Source organism: Tyto alba, unplaced genomic scaffold (assembly GCF_018691265.1).
Source record: "Tyto alba isolate M040663 unplaced genomic scaffold, T.alba_DEE_v4.0 Super-Scaffold_45, whole genome shotgun sequence".
Classification (NCBI taxonomy): domain Eukaryota; kingdom Metazoa; phylum Chordata; class Aves; order Strigiformes; family Tytonidae; genus Tyto; species Tyto alba.
Window position 1 is genome coordinate 8,750,901 of NW_024881321.1, and position 23,633 is coordinate 8,774,533.

A 23,633-nucleotide genomic window follows, 5' to 3' on the forward strand; every position below is an offset into this window, starting at 1 on the left:
CAGATCATGTAGGTGAAGGCTAAAATTTGGCTGTGCCTTGATGAGCCTTTAGTAGGAAAACTCAACAGACAGCTACCCGGTAATGTTCTGCAAGACAGCAGAATCAGAATTATAGCCCTAATATGGTAGAGACAGTTTAGGTCTGCTGAGGAAGTGAATGCTATACTAACCTGACTACAGACTTTAAAGATCAGAGACAATGATCAGGAACGCCACTTTCTCTTAGAGAAGAAAATAGCAAAGCAATTTAAAATGCACTTCTTCAGCAGTTTTCTGTATGATTATGTCTTGTAATAAGAGCTCAATAATGACTGAATTCAGACGTTTTGGTGACCTAATATATTTCACACAGCTTCGGTCCCTGATACTACATATTAGCAGTGATTTTATCTTTCTTTTGGTCTTATGTGGTCTTCTCCAATATACAGGTTTTTGACAGACATTCATAACTGTAGCATGAGAACATCTAATATTAGTGTACCAAGTAGTACATATTAATCTATTTTAATTTTGTTCTGCCATCCCTGATTCAAAGAGAAAAGTACGAGCTGATTTGTCTATTAAAGTTACCTACATATAAATTTTGCTATGTATCTCCATTAAAGCAATTTAAGTAAAGAGAAGAGCCTCGCACCTAAAGCAGAAACTCTCGGAGGTGTAAAATGACCACTGCTTCTCGTAGGATTCCATTCCACTGTACCGCGTCTGTCCTTCTCTCAGGTAAACTTTATTTATGGCAGACTGTTCTACTGGGACAAAAAAGCAAAATTGACAACGACAGTCTTCACAAAGGACTCAGTCTTTTTGAGATGCTGAATCATTAAGCACCTTCAGATAACAGTGAGATACTGAACTTGACTGATACACCCTAAAACAGGCTTCATGCTCTCACGCGTCAGGTGGCAGCCAGGGTTACAGAGCAGTTGCACTGCAGCAGCCTGTCAGCCGGAGCTTCCCATGCAAGGAGGGTGTATGGCCTCGCCATTATAGAAATTAGGATATACCTGATGCCAAGTCATCACTCACCCTAATGAAATGGCATGTTCTTGTGCCCCAGAGATGTTTACATACCCTTAATTTGGCTTGTAAATGAAGTAGTTAATTAAAAAGTAAATTTTACTTCTTCGGTAAAACTTTAAATAGCAGTCCTCCAAAAAGCATTTAATTTAGGTTTAATAGGAGTTACTACACGTTAGACAGGAACTAGTTATTAAGAGATACAGAAGTAACAAAAAAAAGGATAAAAATCAATTAAATATTCCTTACATCTGAATACATCTATTTAAAATAACTATCCTATTTTAGTAATGTAACTTACTCATTAGATAAAAATTAAACACCTGTACTATAAACCAAATCTTAATTTAAGATATTACCTATCTTAATATAGTACACTCCCCTTTACACACTACAGTGGACACATTTAGTGGAAGAGGCAAATGGCAGAAGTTAGCCATTTAAATACTTAATGACTGCGCACATTAAAGAAAAACTGTCTGCAACATATATTTTGTAGTGATTTATTTGCAATTCAGATGTTATCTCTAGCTGTATGTAAAGCTGTTAAGTCTGCTAACAATTTAAGATATTACAATAAAACAGAAAATTGTAGCAATTCATTTATGCTAATTTATTGACACTATAAATTCCTCAGGGCAGCAGCCATTAATACACTTTCCTGTATAAAAATAAAAAAAAACTATTTTGGTGCCTAACAGATAAAACTTAACAATAGAAATGTTAACTGGGATTTATATTTGCGTGAGATTTTTTTCTGTTTCTCTTTCTTTCTCTATTTTTTACATAGGTAATCCAACAATATGTACTCTTTTTTGTAAAGATTTTCATAGTAACAAGTGATTTTATGTACTCATTGATAAGATGACTTAAAGGGCCTAATTTCCAGGACATGGACACTTCTCAATTTTAAAAAATCAAGCCTCCTTAAAATGTCTTTCATAAAGACAGATACATTCACTAAGCTTTTTTAGTGGTCTCAAGGATACAGTATCTCATATTTTAATTTTAGGATCTGTTTTTGTTTTTGTAGCAGGTTATAGGATTTTCCAAACATTAATTTTGCACTTTACATTTGGTGCTGGGTTTTTTATAGCACTGGATTCTGACTAATCACTTATGACAAGACTGTAAGACAGCAGTTTGCCTACAGATAGAGGGGATGCAGAGCAGCACCATCCCAGGAGCACATGGAGAAGGGAATTAGGACTTTTAGAAACATAATTTCCTCTCTTGCTCGCCCCTGGCTCTAAGGGGGGTACAAACTCCTACTGCCCTGTGCTGGCAGGCAACTGTCGGGTCAGCTTATCTCAGACAGCCAATGTGTTGAGGGGATGGAGCCAAAGCCCCGCATGTCCCTGAGCACTGGCTGCCGATGCCCCATCAGGACAGGGGCCGGTGGCCCTACACAGGCTGCTGTCATCGCTCTCCAGCTTCTGCTGTGACCTGCAGTCCCACCAGCCCATGCCAGCAAGCAAGCCCTCAAGTCTCCCTCGTTTTCCCGCATGCTGGGGATAAGAGCGTCTGACAACCCTATTTGGTGATTATGCCACTGCAACCAGTATTGAGGCCTCAATTTGGTAGGCAAACAAGGCAAAGCAACCATCTGCTACCCCTTTATCCGGCTGTAGCTACACTAGACACATCAGGCAAAGAGCCTGATTTTGTAATTCCTGTGAGCGCTTGCAAATTCATCAGAGGTAGGGCCCTCCCTGGATCCTCACTCGCCACCAGAAAATACGAGGGACCTTCATATGAATAAAGGGTTTGTGTTGCATCTACAGATGTGTCAAACTTTGAAAACCTCATGCTTTAGACAGCCTTGCCTTGCTGCTAATTGGTATGTTTTTCTTTAAAAAGTGAAGATTCTAACCTTTTACTTGACAGATATGTGGGTAAAATGCCACATAACATTTTGAAAGCTTATCTATACTCTGCTGTTTACGAGTCTTGTTTATGTTGGAGCTCACACAGGAGTATACAAATGAAAAGGGTTAGCAGGAACAAAACTGAATGGTTGGTTTCAAATAGATGTGTAAGCTAGCGAAGAAAGGTTTCACCTACAGAAAGTCTAAAGATGTTGCTCCCTTTTAAAAGGTAACCATACAAATCTGACACTTTGACTCAACAGATTTTTTTATCACCATTATTTATTCCTAGTTGTGTCCCTGGTCTTTTGGGGTGGAGAATAGAGACAGTTTCATTACCTGTTTTTTTGTTTGCTTTTTTTTTTTTTTTTTCTTTCTTTCTAATCTTATGAAATTGCAGTGAGGAGAGAGTAAATGGGTTTCCATTTCTCTGCCAGATTTAGCAACAGAATTGTTTACAGTGTTGCAATCATTCATGTTTAAAGTAGAGCTACTAACTGCATAACTGAATAAGGGAATACTTTGGAAACAAAAGGGTTGCGTAACAGGCAAATTTAGCTTGTAGAATCTTTAGTATGCAATGTATAAGAAATTTCATAAACCCTAGGGAGAGTCTTCAATTTTGTCAGTGGGTGCAAAATGCTAACTTAGAAAAACTAAAATGATGAAAATATGGAAATAACTGACAATCAGAAAGCTGGCTTAATTCCTTTCTTTTTGTTGTTGTTATTTTTGGTTTTGTTTCCAGTAGGAATTTATCTCCTGCAAATTTATACATACAGATTACTTTGCATTTCAGGCTTATTTTCTCCAGGAAACTAACCAATGCACTTGGAAAAAAAAAGTTTCAAAGATCATGATATCTTCATCACACCTGGGGTGTTAACTGTAAGAATACTGGCAGAGGTGAATTTCTGTGGCTCAGGAATATGCAGTATTTTACATAAAAAAATATTTTGGAGTCTTCCTCAATCCTCTGCTTCCTGCCACTACTTGGAGGTGGCAGCACCAGCTCTGAATTTCCACAGCCATTGGTCTTGCCTTCTCAAGCAAATTGCTGACCCGTCTGATAGATGTTGCAGCCTTCAACCTCTAAGTAAGTAGTGCTTTGAGAGGAAAAAGGGATGTGTTGAACTCTACCACAATTCCTTGGCTATTGCCAGTAAACATTAGCTCTGAAGCAACTGTAACACTGAAATACTAGAAGAGAGCGAACAACAAAAACCTACCATTTCATAAGAAGCAATACCATGATGCTTAAAATTTAGGAAAATGTTTTGAACAAGTGACTCAAACCTCCTGCAGCTTGAAGGTGTGAAATGTGGGAAGCCTGCGATGTTCCAGTTAAAAAAATTATTGACTCTGCTGTGTTAGCTAGAGATTCAACTTGATTCAACAAGAATACCTGCCTACTCTCAATAATATTGAAACTTAGAAGGTGAAGTTAGTTTCTTCTTAAAGGAGGGGCATTGACACATCATACTGAGAATTCAGTGAACTGCAAATAATTAATTTTAATTAATAATATTAAATTATTATTTTTATTTTCATTTCTTTTTTAGAAATTGATAATTTTATACATTTTAAAGTGAAAACTAAATAATTTATAATTTTTTATTTTAACTTAAAATTTTTACTTTTAATTTCATTTTTATTATTGATTCATAATATACTGTTAATGATTCATTATTTCCCATTTAATTATTAATAGTATTATTACTTAATATAATATCTTAATTTTTTAGGGACATCCCTACATAAAAACCATGAGAAATACTCAGTTGCTTCCTCAGACTCTGTCAGCTCTTATTTATTTAGTCTTTTTGTTTGATGTTTTTAATGAAGAGGAGGAAAAAGATTCATTCTATACATAACCCCTCTGAGCATAATCTTAAAGTCTACTTGGTAGAGCATCTTTCTTACAGCTCCATGCAGCACATGCTTTTGCCCCTAGACTACACTCATGAAATGCATTTGTCAAGACTTTTGTCAGGGCTCTCATTTTCTTTGACTTTCTTGACTTTTCATATCATCAGATATGTTCTTCTTGAAATGTTACTTTCATTTTGGCTTCTCCAGTTTTGTCCTCTATCAGTACTCTACCAGTACATCTATCTGCACAATGTATGTCACTTAGCCAGATCTCTGAGTTGGATCTGCTTCTACCTTTTCCTTAAAGCAAGCACTACCAGCGCCCCCAGAAATGTTTTAAACCCCAGAAATCAGATTTAACTCCAAAACAAAGTTTCATAAAACATACGAAGTGGGACAGAATAGAAAAGGGTAGATGAACATCCCCTGGCTCATGCTGCTGTGAGACGGCGGCTCTGCCTCTCCATGCACGGCCCCAGTCCGGCAGCTCTGCAGGGTTGCAGAGGATTATGTACGGTCCCCTCCACCGGCCCAAGAGAACATTTTCCTTCCTTCCCCTCTGTGACTTGAATAGCAGTTCTTCTCCCTGCTTTTCTCAGCACTTTCCAGAGTTTCTGCTCACTCTTGTCCTTTTTTAGTATTATTATTTTTTCCCCTTCCTCCTTCTCCCTCTTTATCCTGCACCTCTGTAAATTTCTTCACTTGCGCATTCTCAGGGAAGGCAGAATCTTGCCCATTTCCAGAGCGCAGCCTAAACCCTGAGGGGAACAAGAAGACAAGCACCAGTCCTGTCCTGCCACATAACCTTTAAAGGACATAGGAGACATTAACCTACAGTAACTACAGACAAACTAAACACCATCTACTAAACCAAGTATTTAATAAATTTCAATGATGTTTATAAATTTCTAAACAAATATTTAAATCATTATAATAATAAAGCGTTCATGTGCTCTAATCTCTAATAAATTTGTCACAATTCACAAAACAGATTTTCATCAGCAAAGTACTTCATTATTCAGTGAAACAAAACATACTGCTCATCTCTATAGGGTTTAATGAAATTTACCATAAAAAAAAATTCTGGGTTTAAGAAAAATCCATAAAATATTTGCTTCAGAGAAGTTTCTAAATCCTTCAGAACATTCTTTTCTTTATTTATTTGAAAATGTAAATATTTTCTATTCTATGTTATGAAATCTGATGTCTATATGTACACAGTATATTCCTATCTTACTGTTAATATTGGTGCATGCATTATGACAACATGCCAAGTCATATCATATGATCATGTTACTGTGCCATATCATACCCCCAGGATTAGGGTCATGTTATAATAAAATGGCTCAGATGTTTTAATTTTTCATGTTCTAGGTTTCTTTAAAGGAGACTATGCAAGTAAACAAACAGCCCACTTGACCCTTACCCGAGCATCTCTCTGTCTCTCCGTCATTCTGCCCAGTAATTTTGTGACCTACCGGACAATTTCAATCAAATTTGCAAGTGGGGTAGATCTTTCGAAGGTGATCATAGTTTAAATTGCATTCCAGTTGGTGAATATGTATGGGAGACAAACTGATACCCTAACTGAAAGAAGGAAAAGTAGCCATTGTACCTTCCCAGGCAGTTGCTGCCTGTCCCAGCAGCACGTCCCTCTCAGCCAGCCACTCACATCTGCAGGGTAACCATCGCTGAAGAAACAAGAGGAAGCTGGTAGTAGTGGCAGTGAGAAAATTAAAGACACACCTGTAGGAAACCAGTTTTCATTAGCTCGACTGCTCTTAAATAAATTGCTTTATTTTTTTAAATCATTAAGAAATCATAATCTGTTTGAAACACGCTGGGCTTGATCTCAGTGTGTCCTGCTTTCACTGTGATAAAAAAAAAAAAAAAAAAAAATGTTTCTGTATTCTGTACTAAACAGTCATTAGATAACATGCCCGAAAAGAGGCATGAGAATTCAAGTCCTAAGCCACTTATCTGTGGCCTAACAAGTCACCCTTTCCGTAAGCCTAATGAATCTTTGTGTTTGTTTGTTTCCAAAATGACACAGGTACAACTGTAAATGTAATACTTCCCAGCTAGACAGAAGAAGTAGGTCTCAACTGTTTCAGTAACAATCTCAGGCTTATCTTCTACTAACTCCCTTTGCCTGAAGTCTTTTTAAATAGCCCTATGCCACACGTCAGCACACTTTTCCTATTTCTCTCTCTCTTTGGCTCCTGTCCTGCCATTAGTCCACTAACATCATTGGCAGGCACTTACCTTTTCTTGCCTTTACCTGCTGCACTGCTACTTCTTGTTCCCTTTCTCAGCAGCTATCCTCTCTTCTGCGTGTCTTGCTGGTGTGCACTCACATTTAAATTGACATAAAACTGCTTAACTACAGTGCCAAAAGTAATCTTATCTATTGTTCTCTTGCTACTTTGAAACAATACTAATAAACAGAAGAAATGTCCTTTGAATCTGAATAACTTGTGCTACCTCGCTATTATGGGATGAATCAAATCAGTGGAAAGTTTTCTGTTGATTTAACTGTGCTGCTGGACAGTATACTTCTCTTGCATTTCTCCAGGTGCCATATAATTTCTATTTTTAATAGTAATTTTAACTAATTTTCCTAGCACTAAAAGTAGAGCTTGCCACGCCATAATTCTTTGATCACCCTTTCAGTCCTTTTAAAAGACAAACAGATTTTGTACCTCTTAATCTTCACACATAGTAACTGATCTTAATGACTGCATGTTTTTAACAGTCCATTTACTTCATTTTCAGATTCTGTAAAAACTCTTGATGACTACCATTTAGTTACATGCTTTAAGAATCTCTCTGTTGACAACTCAGTACACACCCACATCTCATCCTTGCTACTGAAAAAAAGGTGACCGGAGGAAATGTCTTCATTTGCTATGAGTACTAGAGTACAGAAATTTAATTTCTCTGCAATAGTTTTTCTTTTATAGCTGGACAAAACTAATAGGCCTGCCAGTTCTGTCATGGCTTCCTCATATTGGTAAAGTATATGTTTAGTTTTTAACAGGTAATTAATTCTTTTATATACGGATTCTTTGTTCTTCCAATTCCTTCCTTGGCTTTTCTAATTTTACTTCTTTCTGTTGTTTTCAAGATGATTGGATTTGGGCTTTCCCAATGACACATTTTAGGCTCAGATAACTTAAATACTGAACCTTGACATTTAACTATATTGATCTTTCCCTTGCCTTCCTGTTTTCTTTTATTTGTTTAGGGATATTTGTTCTGAGACTTTTGTGCTATGCTTAAGTACCCTCCATGCTGAGACTAAAGATCTTCATTTCAACACTTCTGATTGGGGATATTTCTTATTTATTTCCTTTTTTTTTTTTTTGAAAGTGGAGTGGTTTACCTGTCTTTGCTGGGGATAGAAAAATAAACTATTAGATTTTGTTCTGAACAGTTCCCTGAAAAAGTCTGAATACTGTTGTATTATGTTCATGATTAATCAGCATTTTTTAAGAAGTTGGTTTTGAGATGTGTCCTGTTACTATCTGTTATTCTGACTGATGTCAGTCCACAGTTTCCAATGAACAAACATTTCAAGAAACAAAAAGTAGTTTTCCGAAGCAAAATTTAACCCCTCTGTATACGGGTTATTGTTAGGTCTGTTATATTGGACTTTGGTCCTTTGCTAAGCTTCTCCTATACATTGTATTTAATGTGTTTTCTTGATCTGTCAGGTAGTGTAAGCCTTATATATGTGTATTCCTATCATCAAGGATTTATATTTTGTCTATGTATTAGCCTCTCTGCAGTACTGCTTTCTCACCAACCTGGTAATAAGCATTTTTTTAATTTTGTTTTTGTTTCAGTTTTTTTCCAATAAATACACACTACGTATTAAATACACAGTGATGTGGAACAGCATATAGGTATTATTGGCACTCATTCGCATTACCTTCATACAATTTATTCCTGACTTTTCTATGTGAAAAATACAGCAATTTCCCAATGAATGCATAGAAAATTATGAAGCCAGTCTAAGCTATCAAATATGTAGTGTGTGCTACAAATTTGACAGAAAAAGCATTTTAGATATACTGTAAAATCATCAAACAAATAAAATATTCATTACTTGCACAGGTGGATTAAAATCAATAAATGCCATTTTGTTGTTATAAACTGTCTGATGTAACAAACATCAGTCTGGCAGAGGTATATACTCATATGCAGGCATAATTTTTTATCTGGCTTTTTCCAGTTAGGCACCTGAGTCTCTACCGGGTTTAAGAGCCACAGTTTTTAAAGATGTCAATATATGATTTCCAATAAATCATTAGAAACTGATAATAATCAGCCATACCTGAAAACGAGCATTAAAAAGTAGCTCTGTCGAAGTTAGCACTAAAAACCACAGTGACTTGTAGGGTAAGCGTTTCATTTACGGTCATTACCTGGTAGTCAGTCACAGGTTTGAGGATCTAGTGATAGTGATTCAGATTTTATTTTTCCTCTAAGTATGCCATGCATGCCGTTGGTATCAATGGGATGTCGTAAGCTGCAAGATGTTTGATAAAAAAAAGGTAGATTTAACAAGCAAAGACTCCAGTTACTTGGATAAAGGGTTATATAGTTTTCCCCTTAATTCTGAGTCCCGAGTACTTGTTTTACAAACTGCAGAGTGCCCTCAAATGTATTGACTTCATTGTGGACTCAGAGTATTTATTGTGTAACGCTGAGTCATATAAAAAAAAAAAAATAAAAGCATTCGCTAGGCTGGAGAAAAAAGTGGTGGGGACACTAGCCTCCTCAAACAAAAAGGTCTAATTCATCTTGGGTGTTGTGGCTTTTTTTTAAACAAAAGTACACCATGAGAAACATCGTCAGAAATACATTACATAGCACATGCCACTGTAATAGTGAAATTATTGTTTTATCCTGCTGGTGCTCTCCTGCTGCCTCAGAAAGGAAACCAGAGTTACCGTAAGTGCAGGCGCACACCCGGTATATGCCCCAGATGCAGCAGTATCGCTAGCGCGCTAGAGGGAGCCATTACATAATTGCAACGACCCTTTTTCTCCCCCAATTAGCAGAATTTGCACACAAAAATCTCTGGACGTCCTGAGACATCCTGAAGGTTTGGCATGGGCTACAGAATGAGGAGAGGAAAGCGCAGGACTCAAGTTACATTGAAACGAGGTCTCCTGATATAGCTCAGAGGCTTTCTCTGGTGTTTGTTCCATTTTTAAAATTGTGCTGCTCCTAACTTCTCCAAATAAGTGACATAGCCGAATACGCCAATTTTCATCAGCCAATCTGAAGCGCTCTTTCAGAAAGCAAAGCCCATTTTGTAAACATATTTTTGATTTCGTCTGTCGCTCTCACACAGAAAGTTGGCACGTCTGAGAGTAGTGATTTTACGCTGCCACTAATGTATGTATAGTTTATTTATACACAGTATTTTAACACAGCGTTACTTTTATAATGATTACTAGCAGACTCGTTCTGCATGGCAAACTATCCGTTTCAAAGCTACAAAAACGTCTGCAGGACACGAAGATAGGTTTAGAAAGAACACCTATTTGAATCTGTAAATTTGTAAGACTTTCTCCAAGTCAAATGGTATTTATGGACGTAGTAACTCGGAAAGGGCTGAAGGTAATCCTACCAAGCAAGGCGAAAGAGCCGCTTCCTTAACTGAATCTTTTAAGAGCCACTCCTAAAATAATTGTCAGGCGCGTCTTATAATTGCTCCGGTTGATTTTCTTTTTTTGTTGTTTAACCCTTTTTTTTTTTTTCTTTTTTTTTTTTTTTTCCCCTAAATGATCCATGCTACTTACACGCTCGTCACTCACAGCTCACAAATGGCAGCTTCACTTCGGTACGCCCGGGTCGAGACGGACGCTCCGGCAATCCGAGCACACTCACCTTGCCAGCCTCGGTTTTCCCCCCCCCCCCTTCCATAACCCCCCCCGCCCCGCTCCCGCCGCCTCCGGCCGCCAGCCTCCCGCCGCGGCGGGGGCGGGCACCGCGCCGGGCGGGGAAGGGCGGGGAGGGGAGGGACGGGAAGGGGGGGGGGGGGGGGGGGGGGGGCAGGGAGCTGCTGCTGTGGCCCCCAGCCCTCCACCGCCGGGCTGCCGCCGCGCCAGCTCCCCCCGCAACGCGGGTTGCGGGGGGGGGTGGTCCCGCCCCGCCCTTCGGATTTTGCCCCTCGGGGAGGGTGAGACGCATTCGAGGGGGCTCCCGCAGGACTTGGCGGGGGAGTTGGGGGGGGGGAGTGGCGGCCACACGCCCCCCCCCCCCCCCCCCCCCCGCTGTGCATCCCCAGGGTGGGTGGGAGAAGGGGGTGCGGCGGACCCCTGGGGGGAGTCGGAGCCAAGTCCTCGCCCTCGCAGTGCTTCGGAGCAGCGCGGGGGGAGGCGAGTGCCGCGTGTCCCCGTCCCCCCCCCCCCCCTTCCCCACCCGTCATCACGGAAGACTTGTTACGGCTTAAAAATAAATAAATAAGGGGAGGGGGGAAAATAGAGAAATAAATAAATAACAGGATGCCGGGAAGGGGGGGGGGGGGGGGGGGGGGGGGGGCGGGCGCGGCGCTGCGGCGCGCGGCGACGAGACACCGCATCGCGCCCGCTCAAGCCCTTCGCACGTCGCGCGCCTCTCCCACCGAACCGATCTCATCAATGACACCCAGCGCCCGCCGCGGCCCCGCCCCCGCCCCGCCCCCGCCCCGCCCCTCCATCTTCCCATTGGCCGGTAGGCGCCGGGGCCGGGCGCCGCCGCCGCCGCCGATTGGCTGGCGGGGAATCCGTATCAATGTTTAAGCCGCGGCGTGAGGTGAATAGAGGCAGACGGCGAGCGGCGCTGGGCGAGCGCGGCGCGGCGCGGCTGGCCCCGCCAGTGCTGCAGTGAGGGAGGCGAGGAGGAGGAGGAGGAAAAAGGAGGAGGAGGAGGAGGAGGAGGAGAAGGAGGAGGAGGGGGGGTAGAGAGGGAGGAGAGGGAGGCAGAGAGCAGCTCCAACTGTTGAATTTTTCGCTGAATTCTCCACTTACCTGCGGGCGGCTGGCGAAATGGATCTGGTTTACCGGGGATCGGCGTTCGTTTCGCGTGCTGCCTGGCTAAGACTGGCGACCGTCTGTTTGAAAGGGGCCACCCATCAATGAGGCAGAGAAGAATATTTGTTTTTTCCTTTTTTTTTAATTTTTTTTTATTTTTTTTTCCCCTTTCGAAAGCCTCTCCACCACAGGTTGCAGAATTAACTGTGTACTTTGGGTCCGGACTCAAATAAAGGAGAAAAAAACAGTGCAGAACTGAGACTCGGAACTAGATCTGTGAGCTATGTACTGGGAATCTATGTTTTTGTTGGTGTTTTTTCTTTTAATATGAAAGATCTCTGACTTATTTCACACATAACACTGAGGAAAGGTGGTTAAAAACACTCAGCAAAGCAGGAGACAGACGCGCCTCTATGCCAGTGAGTGGATAACAGCCTTGTTTTCCTGATCCTCAGTCTCCCGGAGAAAGAGGTATAGTAAAAGTGTAGCTGGATCCGACACCCCACCACCCCCCCCCCTTCTCTTTTTTTTCTTTTCTTTCCCTGCCTCCCCCCTTCCAATTTTTTTTTTTTTTTTTTTCTCTCTCCTGTCTGTAGAGTGAGTCAGAAGCGTTAGGAAGAAGCTGCAACTAATGTCTGTGAAGGGAGGAACATGAGTCGATAGTGAATGTGATTTTTTTCTGCTGGATCTGACTCATCCAGCAGATTGAAACACTTGCATTTCTGGATGTGCCGTTCATTTATTTCTGGTTATTAAAAGAACCTGAAATAAAATTTAGCTACCCTTCCCCAATATTTGCTTATACACCGTATCGCTGGGAAAGGTACATCAGAGACGGAACGCATCTGACGCTGCCGCCGCTCCACTCCCCTGTACTAAGATGCTCAGAGAGACGGTTAAAGCTTGAAAGGGCTGCAAAAGAATGCAACACACCAATCGCGGAACTGCATAGGGTTTAATATAAGCGAATTAGTCGACTAGAAGATCTCCCACTTTATTCATCGCCAGGATTGTTTTTCCTCCTCTTCTCCCCTCCCCTAAATGAAGAGGACTAGGCGGCAGTGTCATTGGAAGGAGATGCTGAATAGAAAGAAAAGAGAGGCACTTGATAGCGCAGCCCTGTGAATACAGAGACTGTTTCCCTTTTAGCGAGAGACTGAGAGAGAGAGAGAGTGTGTGGTGGCTTTTCTTTCTTTCTTTCCTTTTCTCCCCTGCACCCCCCCCTCCCCCTTCTCTCTCTCTCTTGCTCTCTCTTTTTTTAATCTATGCGTCCAGCCATGGGTTGCCTGTTGATTTCCTCTCGGCTGGAGAGAAAAGCAAACTGGAATTAAACTGCATCGAGAAAAGTGCAGCTCCTCAGACACGCATACGCACACACGCATAGACACAGGGAAGGAAAGGATGTGGTGGTGGCGGCGGCTACTGGCCTGTCTTAAAGAAACCCAAGTGCGCATCTGATTGAGCACAGCCTGTGATTTCCCTCAAAACGTTTATTTATTGCTAATGATGACCGTCAGCCGGTGGGTTTCTTAATTTTTTTCCCTACAAAAGGACGAGTGGGAGGCTAGTAGTAGAGGGAGAGAAAGGGAACTACAAATCCGGACACTAGTTTTTGCCTTTTTTTTTTTTTTTTTTTTTTTTTTTTTCTTCCCGTGTTTTGTTTTCCCCTCTTGCCCTGCAGTCCTCAGTCCCTCGCCTTCTCATTCGGGAAGGAAATAGTGAGGGTGTACGAGACAGAGAGGGGGGAAATACCGATGGCAGCGAGATGTAGCTCTCCGCCACAAGCAATGCAAGATTAGATCTCTAAATGCAGCAAAACACTCCCTGAAAACCAACAACCCCGCGGTGCAATCAGACATTTCACTGACTCTCACTGCACACGAAGAGGGCTTCAACAACAGGCTGAGACTTTTTTTTCCCCTTCTGTCTCTCTCCTACCCCTTCACTCCATCAATCGCATCACAAGCGATGAGTAGCAAATAAGCTTTTCTACCCATGCTTACAGACCTGTGGCCACCCGCCTTTCCTATGTATATATAAATACACATATTTAAAAAAAAAAAAAAAAAAAGCTTTTTGATCGTTTTTAGAAAAACAACCACTGCCGCCGATTTTTTATTATTGTTATTATTTTTATTATCCTTTGTACATCTGCGGGGATTGAAGGATCGGGAACGCTTCACCTGCCCGGAGGAGAAGATCTTTTGCAAATTTTCTGATTTTTGAAAGCCTCCCACTGCCGAAGTTGGACAGCCGAAGTAACTGCGAGGGGACTGCAAGCACGGCAAGCACTTGCTGAAACGCTGCCGAAGCTGCTCTCCCCCCCGCCCCCTTCCTCCCTCCGGCCCCCCCGATTGCTCCCTCCCTCTGAGCTACATGGTCTATTTGCTGCCTCTCATCCTGTGTCTCTGCAGATGTTTTAGAGCAACAGGTTCAGGAACTTAAAATCTAGGGGTGGGGAGAGAGAAGGAAAAAAAAAAAAAAAAAAAAAAAAAAAAAAAAAAAAAAAAGAAAACAGAGCCGACGGAGGAGGAGGAAAAACAAACCCAACGCAGGAGGCAGAGAAGACGGGGATAACCCTGGTCGCCGCTGCAGCTGCTGCCCCCCCACACCCCTCCTCGGGGATGTACCTTTCCATTTGTTGCTTCTTCCTCTGCTGGGCTCCCGCCCTGTCGCTGAAGAACCTGAATTACTCGGTGCCGGAGGAGCAGGGAGCGGGCACGGTCATCGGGAACATCGGCCGCGATGCGCGGCTGGCAGCGGGTGCGGCGGGAGGCGGGGTGCTGCCCGCGGAGCGCGGAGCTGCCGGCGGCGGGGGCCGCAGCCCCAAATCCACCTTCCGAGTACTGGAGAACTCAGCCCCGCACCTCCTGGACGTGGACGGGGAGAGCGGGCTGCTCTACACCAAGCAGCGCATCGACCGTGAGGCGCTGTGCAGGCGCAGCGCCAAGTGCCAGCTGTCCCTCGAGGTGTTCGCCAACGACCAGGAGATATGCATGATCAAGGTGGAGATCCAGGACCTGAACGACAACGCGCCGGCCTTCCCCTCTGACCAAGTGGACATGGACATCTCGGAAAATGCTGCGCCGGGCACCCGTTTCCCGCTCACCAGCGCCCACGACCCAGACGCTGGGGACAATGGGCTGCGTACCTACCTGCTCACCCGTGATGACTACGGCCTCTTCTCCCTTGATGTGAAGTCCCGCGGTGATGGCACAAAGTTTCCGGAGCTGGTCATCCAGAAGCCGTTAGACCGTGAGGAGCAGAGTCACCACACCCTGGTACTGACAGCACTGGATGGCGGTGACCCACCACGCTCGGGCACAGTGCAGATCAACGTGCGCCTCATTGACTCCAATGACAACAGCCCCATCTTTGAGGCAGCCTCCTACGTGGTAGAGCTGCCAGAGAACGCACCACTGGGCACTGCCGTCATCGACCTGAATGCCACCGATGCTGACGAGGGTACCAACGGAGAGGTGCTCTACTCCTTCAGTGGCTACGCACCCGAGCGTGTCCGCGACTTGTTCAGCATCGACCCGCAGAGTGGCCTCATCCGTGTCAAGGGCAACCTGGACTATGAGGAGAGCGGCCTCATTGAGATCGATGTCCAGGCTAGGGACCTGGGCCCCAATCCCATCCCTGCTCACTGCAAGGTCACTGTCCGCCTCATCGACCGCAATGACAATGCGCCCACCATTGGCTTTGTCTCCGTTCGCCAGGGAGCACTGAGTGAAGCTGCCCCACCGGGCACTGTCATTGCCTTGGTGCGGGTCACCGACCGTGACTCAGGCAAGAACGGGCAGCTCCAGTGCCGGGTGCTGGGCAGCGGCAGCGGGCCTGGAGCCGTCCCTTTCACCCTGGAGGAGAACTATGACAACTTCTATACTGTGGTCACTGACCGGCCCTTGGACCGTGAGGCACAGGATGAGTATAATGTGACCATCGTGGCACGTGATGGGGGCAACCCCCCTCTCAACTCCACCAAGTCATTTTCCGTCCGGATCCTCGACGAGAATGACAACCCACCCCGCTTCAGCAAGAACCTTTATGTGTTACAGGTGCCTGAGAACAACATCCCTGGAGAGTACCTGGGCTCTGTCTTGGCCCAGGACCCCGACCTGGGCCAAAATGGGACAGTCTCTTATTCCATTCTGCCCGGGCACGTGGGCGATGTCTCCATCTACACCTATGTCTCTGTCAACCCTACCAATGGTGCTATCTATGCCCTGAGGAGCTTCAACTACGAGCAGACAAAGCACTTCGAGTTTCGCGTGCTGGCCAAAGACTCAGGCTCGCCCCACCGCGAAAGCAACGCCACAGTGCGCGTCACCGTGCTCGATGTCAACGACAACGCGCCCCTCATCGTCCTGCCTGCCCTCATCAATGACACCGCAGAGCTGCAGGTGCCACGCAATGCTGGGGTGGGCTACCCTGTGGGCACCGTCCGCGCCCTGGACAGTGACTTTGGGGAGAGCGGGCGCCTCACTTACGAGATTGTGGAAGGCAATGAGGAGCACCTCTTTGAGATGGACCCCACTAGTGGTGAGATACGTACCTTGCACCCCTACTGGGAGGAGCTCAGCCCTGTGGCTGAACTGGTGGTAAAAGTCAGTGACCATGGCAAGCCCAGCCTCTCCGCAGTGGCCAAGCTCATTGTCAGGGCCTTGGCAGGGCCGCTGCCCGAGGCTGGCGAGCCACAGGTGAATGGCGAGCAGCATCGGCGACCACACTGGGACTTGTCGCTTCCCCTGATCGTGACGCTGAGCACTGTCTCCATCATCTTGCTGGCTGCCATGATCACTATTGCTGTGAAGTGCAAGCGGGAGAACAAGGAGATCCGCACCTATAATTGTCGCATTGCCGAGTATAGCCACCCTCAGCTGGGAGGAGGGGGAGGCAGTGGCGGGGGAGGAGGAGGCAGTGGCAGTGGAGGGGGCAAGGGCAAGAAGAAGAAGATCAGCAAGAATGACATTATGCTGGTGCCCAGTGAGGGCGAGGACAGCCGGGGCCCCCTCAATGTCATGAACGTGGTGAGCAGCCCATCCCTGGCCACCTCACCCATGTACTTTGACTACCAGACCCGCCTGCCCCTCAGCTCTCCCAGGTCTGAGGTGATGTACCTGAAGCCCGCCTCCAACAACCTGACTGTACCCCAGGGACATGTGGGCTGCCACACCAGCTTCACAGGGCAAGGGACTAACGCCAGCGAGGCTCCCCCGAGCCGGATGTCCATAATTCAGGTAGGAGACTTTTAGAATACCCTGGACCTCACTTTAGACGCTGGTTTAACTTTACCTTTTGTCTGCAGAGAAATCTGCTGTAAGGCACCACTGAAGGGACCAACACAAGCCACTAAAGAGAGGTGGACTTAATGAAAGTGGAACCAGACCACATCTGGTGGGTCTGGTTCTGCTGTCACACTGGTGTTTCCCAGGAGATTCAAAAGTAAACGCTCACTGACAAAAACAGTTACGGCAGTGCAAAAGAGGTTCATGTGAGGGTGCAGGCAGGCATTTAGTATGTTTGGGGCATGCTGGGATATTTTCACAAATTGTCAGGCAGAGGTGGGTGCTTCCACAGGTTTCACTTCTGTTTGGTTTGGGGTGGAGGAGGGGGAGGGCATTTCTGAAGCAGTCATATCATCTGCAGTAACTAACAGGACGTGGGAGAAACTCTACACACTGAGGACATCTATTGCAACAGTGTATTATAGCCCTCCAATCCTGTATGTAAATATGAGCTCTCTTTCCAAGATGTATGTTTTTATTTTTTTTAATTTCCTTCTTTAGAATAGACACACATAAATATTTATTTTTTTTTGACGTGGACAGCATCACTGGGGCCCCATTGCCTCCTCCTCTCCCCATAAACAACCAAACCTGAAGCATTGAAAATTCTGCTTAGTCAAATAGAAAGAAAATGTATGTGGTGATTCCCTCCTACCCCCAAATGTTAACAAAACTCACATCCTGTCATGAAACAGCAAAATAACTAGTCAGATTTCCAGCAGCCTGAGTCAATATTGATGATTGCTTTATAGCGAAAGACTTACATACTCTGTCTTCTACCAAAGCTTATTTAGAAATTACAGCTGGGCTGCATTCTGCTGCCAGTTATATCCACACTGTCCTCTACTGACTTTTGTGAATGTGAGAAATGGCAGAATTTGGACCATTGGAAATAGGGTGCTAATCAAAGAATGGCTTAATTTTTAGCAGGTAGTATAAAGTCCAAATGCAGAAGATGTATTTCAGAGTAGTGAACTCACAGAGTGAAGGTGAGGGCAGAATTTGGCTCCAGTCGATTTAATTTAAAGTATTACTTCATGATTAATGCATCTTAATGTTCAGATACTACAGGTCTGTTCCAAAGTGATTTTTAACATTTGGATTGAAAGCAGGCTCTGGATAATGACTATTAAATATATTTGAAATGTCATATCTGTTTTATCCTGTCGTTCTCCTAATATGCTGTTCTGAGTCATAGGGGAATAAGCTGAGTGTATCAGAAGTGACAGAGACTCATTTTGTGTATGCAGCAAGTGGGAAAGAAGTTGCACTGTAGACACTTGATGTACCAAAAGAAAATTCACAATACCTTGGAGTTATCATACCCTGCGGTCTGTGAACACCGAATGTTCTAGTTGCCAGCTGCATATAATGTTTTAAAATGAATAGAAGTGGCCACTGGAAATTGGTCAGTTAAGTATCCAAAATTCCAGTAACTGATGGCCTGTAATTTGAGGTTTTTTTTAACTGGGGGAAAAAAATAAAAAAAAAAAAAAAAAAGGAAAAAAAAAGGAAAAAGCCTGTCTGTACAAGGTCACTGTGAACTAATCCTCAACCTACTACCGAGTTCTGTCACAGAAACAATTTCATTGTATGCCTATCATGAATTTGTGTTGCTATCAATTAGGTGAGTGGAGCAATACTTAAAACCTGAAATTGATTTTAACAAAAAGTGACACTTCAGGAAAGAGTTTAGGTTAGGGCACAACTGGAGATAATTTGATTTATAATTCATGCTTTAAAAAGCAAACAACTTTAAATGACACTTGTTTAAGTAATGTCAACTTTTTTACTGTAAAATGGAGTTGTCAGAATGCTAAGAAAAACCCAGACTCTTTTTCCTACTAACAAGTGTAATAGTTACTAAAAGACAGAAAATTATACTTTCCTACAACCATGTAATGTCTTTATAAAGCAATTAATTCATGTATTGATGCTACTGAGTAGTAAAGATTCAACTGTAGTGTAAAATCCCTATGGAAAATATGATTCATTTTTATTACAGTGTTCACTGTATAATATCAATCATGACTTTTTTTTTTTTTTTTTTCTGAGATCTATATAAAGCTGAAAGAGGAATTTCCTCCCTTAAAAAGGTGTGTTGTGGTTTCTGTAAGAGTTTTCATTATGACAGCTGTGGGAAATGCTAAGCGTAACTCCTCATAGCACATACTGGTATACCTAATATTGGGTTTACTTTCTTTGAATATCTACACAGAGTGTCTTGGATGTTTAGATGGTCCAGCCAGTAGATTAGGAAACATTCAGTTTTTCCTAGTGAACAACCTATTCAAACATACTTATTGATACTATATTTTGTAGTTGTATTGACAAAACAAATACACAGTATGAAAGAGAGTAGTTTATTTCTATTTAGGAAAGTCCCATACTTAAAATACCTAGATGGGAAAATCTGATCCTTTTCACTATAATTTTGCATTACTAAAATACATTTTGTATTCTCCTTCTCCACATCCCAGGAGTAAGTTTTATATAAAATTTGCATTTGGAATGTAGACGCTACTTTGTATCTGGTCCTGTAGTTCTGCCTCATGTAAAATTCAAACTGCAGACTTATGGAGAAATAGTAAAGGATCAGCCCTCTCTCTGGATCTGCTAGATCCTTAATCACTCCAGGAAACCTGTGTCTAAAAAAGTAAATTGCACAATTAGGAATCAAAGGTATAGCCAGTGGAAAAAAAATACAGAATCCAAACAGCTTCTTTATCATCTCCTTTCATTAGTCAACTCAGTAAAGCAGTTTTCTTCTTTACCTCAGTTAGGGAAAGGTAAATGATTGTATAAGTGTTCTCTAGTGAATATTCACTTTAGTTTTTCAAGACGTATTCCTGAACCACTATAATCTCACACTATATAATGCATAAAATGGAACTGCTTTTCTTTACTCTAATTTTCTCAGCAAGTGTTTAATGGCAGAATTCTCTAGCAGGAGCCGGTTGTTAAAACTTTATATATATATTATATATGTGTACATACTTATATATCTATGGAGATATATACACATACTAAATATTATATTATTACCTAGTACATCCAATTGAGTCTATAGATATTTAAAATCAAATAAATAATTTATTTCTCAGTAAGATTCAAGTTTTCTCATTCTTATTAGGAGTGCATAACAATTTATTTGCTTTGCTTACTAGTAAGAGCTAGTAAAGTTAATAGGCTTTATGATTCCCTTATTTCTCATGAATAATATTTTATTCTACAGATAGCCCAATTTATATCAATGAATGCATGTGGAGTAAAGTGTTACTTAGTGACTATGGGTTTCATACTGACCCCAAATCATCAGCAGTTGAATAAAATAATGCCTGATATATGTAAAAGTGGTCTAATCTTGCCCCTTTAAGTGACTTTTGTTATACATTAGTCACAGGGTTTAACATCTTGTGTGTTTATCCACTACTTTGTAGCATCCAGCTATGTGCCATGTTTGCATGTGTTACTTACATGAATCAATTAACTTGTTCAGTACCATAAAAATTAAATAATTTAAACATGCATACATAAATGTATATATAAAATTTTGGATGGACAGACAAGAATGCTATGTACCTTCAGTTTTTATTTGTGCAAGAGACTTGCAAATGCCTAGGGCCTCTGAAAATAGACAATTTCTGATTTGATGGGCACATGAGGTTGACATGTATGAAGAAGAGTGTTTAGTAGCATACTGGAAAGTTAGAACAGCTACACTTCAGCATATTTCATTGCTTTTAACTTCAGCACCCGTATTCTAAACATACTTTAGAAACATGCTTTCAAATGCAAGTCAGTTAAAAATATTTAAATATAGGTCAGTACTATACAATTGTCATTGCCAGATTCAAAATTTCATGTGAGCTTTGCATTAGTCACTTAATGTCCAAACTATTAATTTTTACTGGGGAGAAAAAAGAGGAAAGTAGGAGAAAATGGAAAGCCTACATGTCTGAAAGAAGATTTCCGTTCACTCTAGACTTAAAAACTACTGAGCGAATTCTGTTCGACTCATCCTGGTGAGTAAATCAGGCTGACCTACTCATCTGACTAAGAGAAACAAAATTTTTCTTTATTTTGCAGAGCAGACATTAGAAAAAGAATTATAGAATTATCTTGTACAAACATACACATCGATGTTCATAACTCTTCTACCAAAAAGTTCTGACTTAATCAGTTCACCATTCCCTGGTTGAACAAATTGCAGTTTCTTCTTGCAGGTTTCCAATACATAAAAGAGTGGACGGAAAAAGGGAAATAGATATTTTCTTTAAACAAATAGGTTCTGGAAATAGGTTCCTCAAAGTGACATGACAGTACTGTAGAAAGCTATATACATATGCAAGTAGTGTTGATCATCCTAGAGATTATTTATTATTATACTTCTGGTGCAGCTTGGAGAGGTTTGTAAATAAATCAGGAATGAGACTGGTGTGAATAAAGAAAACAGTGGTCACAGCTTTTGTTAAACAACAGCTAAAAAAGAATGACTGTGTTGCAAGAAGCTCTCACACTGGGAATCACCATAGCTGCTGTACTAGGCAGTCCTGTAGCATTTTAAGATAAAGTACAGTTCATTATTAATACTTCAGGCACCTGATGTTTATGATGTGTCAACAGATTACTGTCAAGTCCCAGTGCAGCTTCATCGCCAGGTGTCTAGTAGTACCTAAGAAGATAGAGTCTTCAGGGGAAATAAAAAACATAAGCTATATTAGCGCTGCTGTGTCTTTAGCTATACTATTCCATGCTTTGCTTTGAGAAACTTCAGCTCCAAAATTTCAAGATTGTAAAAAGAAGTCTGCAGCTGCCGCAGTATAAGGAGAAGCATCTTTCCTCACAGAAGCTGCATTCATTCTCAGTAATTTAAATTCCTATCTGAAAACAGAGGTATTCATTTTTTATGTTTATATCTTCTGCTGCAAATGAAGAATATTACTCTCTCTCACTAGAGCTAGTAGAAGTTAACATTTTGCACCAATAGGATACTGGGGCAGTTCTACACATTTGCAAGTTTGAAGGTTTGTACTCCATAATTTCAAAAATTTTGCAGCTGCATACTCTAGGGCTGTATCTAAGGTCACGAGGTCATCATCAGATGAAACTTCAGAACTACCTGACTAAGATGCATTATAGTAGTTTTTACAGTGTTTTACAGGGTTAGATGGTTTGCAAAATAACTCCCGTGAATGTTTGCATTGTGTAAATACAGTCTGCAGTTAGTAGGTTTTGTGTTATGTCATTCTGTAGCTTTAGTTTTACTTATTCATTGAAGTCAATAGCAGGGTCGGCTGTGTAAGAATTTCGGGAAAGGTTCTTTTCTGTATTTTCATTAAGCATTATTTATTTTTTTTATCAAGATACACTGCATAGTGCTGTCACACAAAGTACATATATTTTAGGACCAGATCTAGCAACATACACTGTGGCATTCACCCTGACTACTGAAATAGGCAGAGGAAGCAGAAATGGGCTTCTGTTTTGTGTTACATCTGCTCTGGTCTTGATCTTGAGCTCCTTGCTGGTATTGTTTATACCAATATTATTTCAAAAGGATCATTCTTGATATATAGGTCCATATGAGATCTAAAGAACTTTCCCAGATTAAATGATGTAATATAGAACAATAAACACAATAGAGAAAAAGACAGTTGAAGAGTCTGAAGTGGAATATTGGTATTATGAGAAACATAATTATATTGCCAGAACAGAAATTCTCATTAACCAATAAATTAAGAATAATAATGTCTCCAAAGAACTTGCTGTTTTATAAAGTAAAAGAGCTGAAAGAAGTTATTGCAGTTAAAATAAGACATGAAGCAGGATTTACTGGATCCCAGATCTCAGTGGCTCTTAAAGCTGTCTGAGCTTTCCTCATGTTGGTGCTCACTGTCACTACTTAATCTTAAAGGGGAAAATCCACACAGATTTGTGATTACTAGGGCAATTTCAGTGACTGATCCTTTGAAGAATTATTTTTTAACAGTAGATTTGGTCAGGTTTCTGTTATCCTTACCCACATTGATGAAAAGGCCTGATCATACTCAGATTTCAGTCAATAGCATAATTTTGACTTCATCAATGATTTCAATGGTTCAAGAGTAAATTGTGACTAAGAGCCTTACAGGGTGCAGCTAAGAATAGTATGATTGAGCCCTTTATTTTTAGATTTCAGCTTTTTATGATATTTCCTTACAGCTTCTTTATAAACAACTAAGGAGACTGGAATTTAGAAGATGTTGTAACTATGATATGAACTGTAACATAGACTCATAGAATTGTTTAGGTTGGAAAAGACCCTTAAAATCATCAAGTCCAAGCAGCTGAAAGAAGAAATCAAAGATTCCACTGAACATACTGCTAAACATATATTTTCACATGTTTTTGTGTATTTTTGAAAGTGTGCCTAATCTAGCATTATTCTTGAAATTCAGCAAATATCGTTACATGGAAAATTATCATTAGGTATGTGTAAAATATTTGCAAATATCCCTTGATATTAAGAAAGCATAGATACAACCTGGCTTCTCTAATGAGACAAAAATGTCATT

General features: G+C 41.8%; 1 protein-coding gene and 1 long non-coding RNA gene across 13 annotated transcripts in view; one reads left to right on the plus strand and one right to left on the minus strand.

The window, feature by feature from the left end:
* LOC116961820 overlaps positions 1–10,942 on the minus strand; it is a 76,716-nt gene extending 65,774 nt beyond the window's left edge. For 3 of the 5 annotated variants that reach the window (XR_004407169.2, XR_004407167.2, XR_004407166.2), the window contains exons 1-3: positions 10,574–10,942; positions 9,188–9,291; positions 6,373–6,503 (exon numbers count right to left, since the gene is read on the minus strand). This is a non-coding gene — a long non-coding RNA (uncharacterized LOC116961820). The remainder of the gene's footprint in view (positions 1–6,372; positions 6,504–9,187; positions 9,292–10,573) is intronic. The other 2 variants (XR_004407168.2, XR_004407165.2) reach the window with 1 other exon arrangement.
* Positions 10,943–11,713: 771 nt separating this feature from the next.
* The window catches only part of PCDH17 (protocadherin 17), a 97,301-nt gene continuing 85,381 nt past the window's right edge, over positions 11,714–23,633 (plus strand). For 6 of the 8 annotated variants that reach the window (XM_032993899.2, XM_032993900.2, XM_032993901.2 and 3 more), the window contains exon 1: positions 11,714–17,028. In XM_032993899.2, the coding sequence (XP_032849790.1) occupies positions 14,410–17,028 (2,619 nt within the window). In that variant the 5' untranslated portion in view covers positions 11,714–14,409. The remainder of the gene's footprint in view (positions 17,029–23,633) is intronic. The other 2 variants (XM_032993897.2, XM_032993896.2) reach the window with 2 other exon arrangements.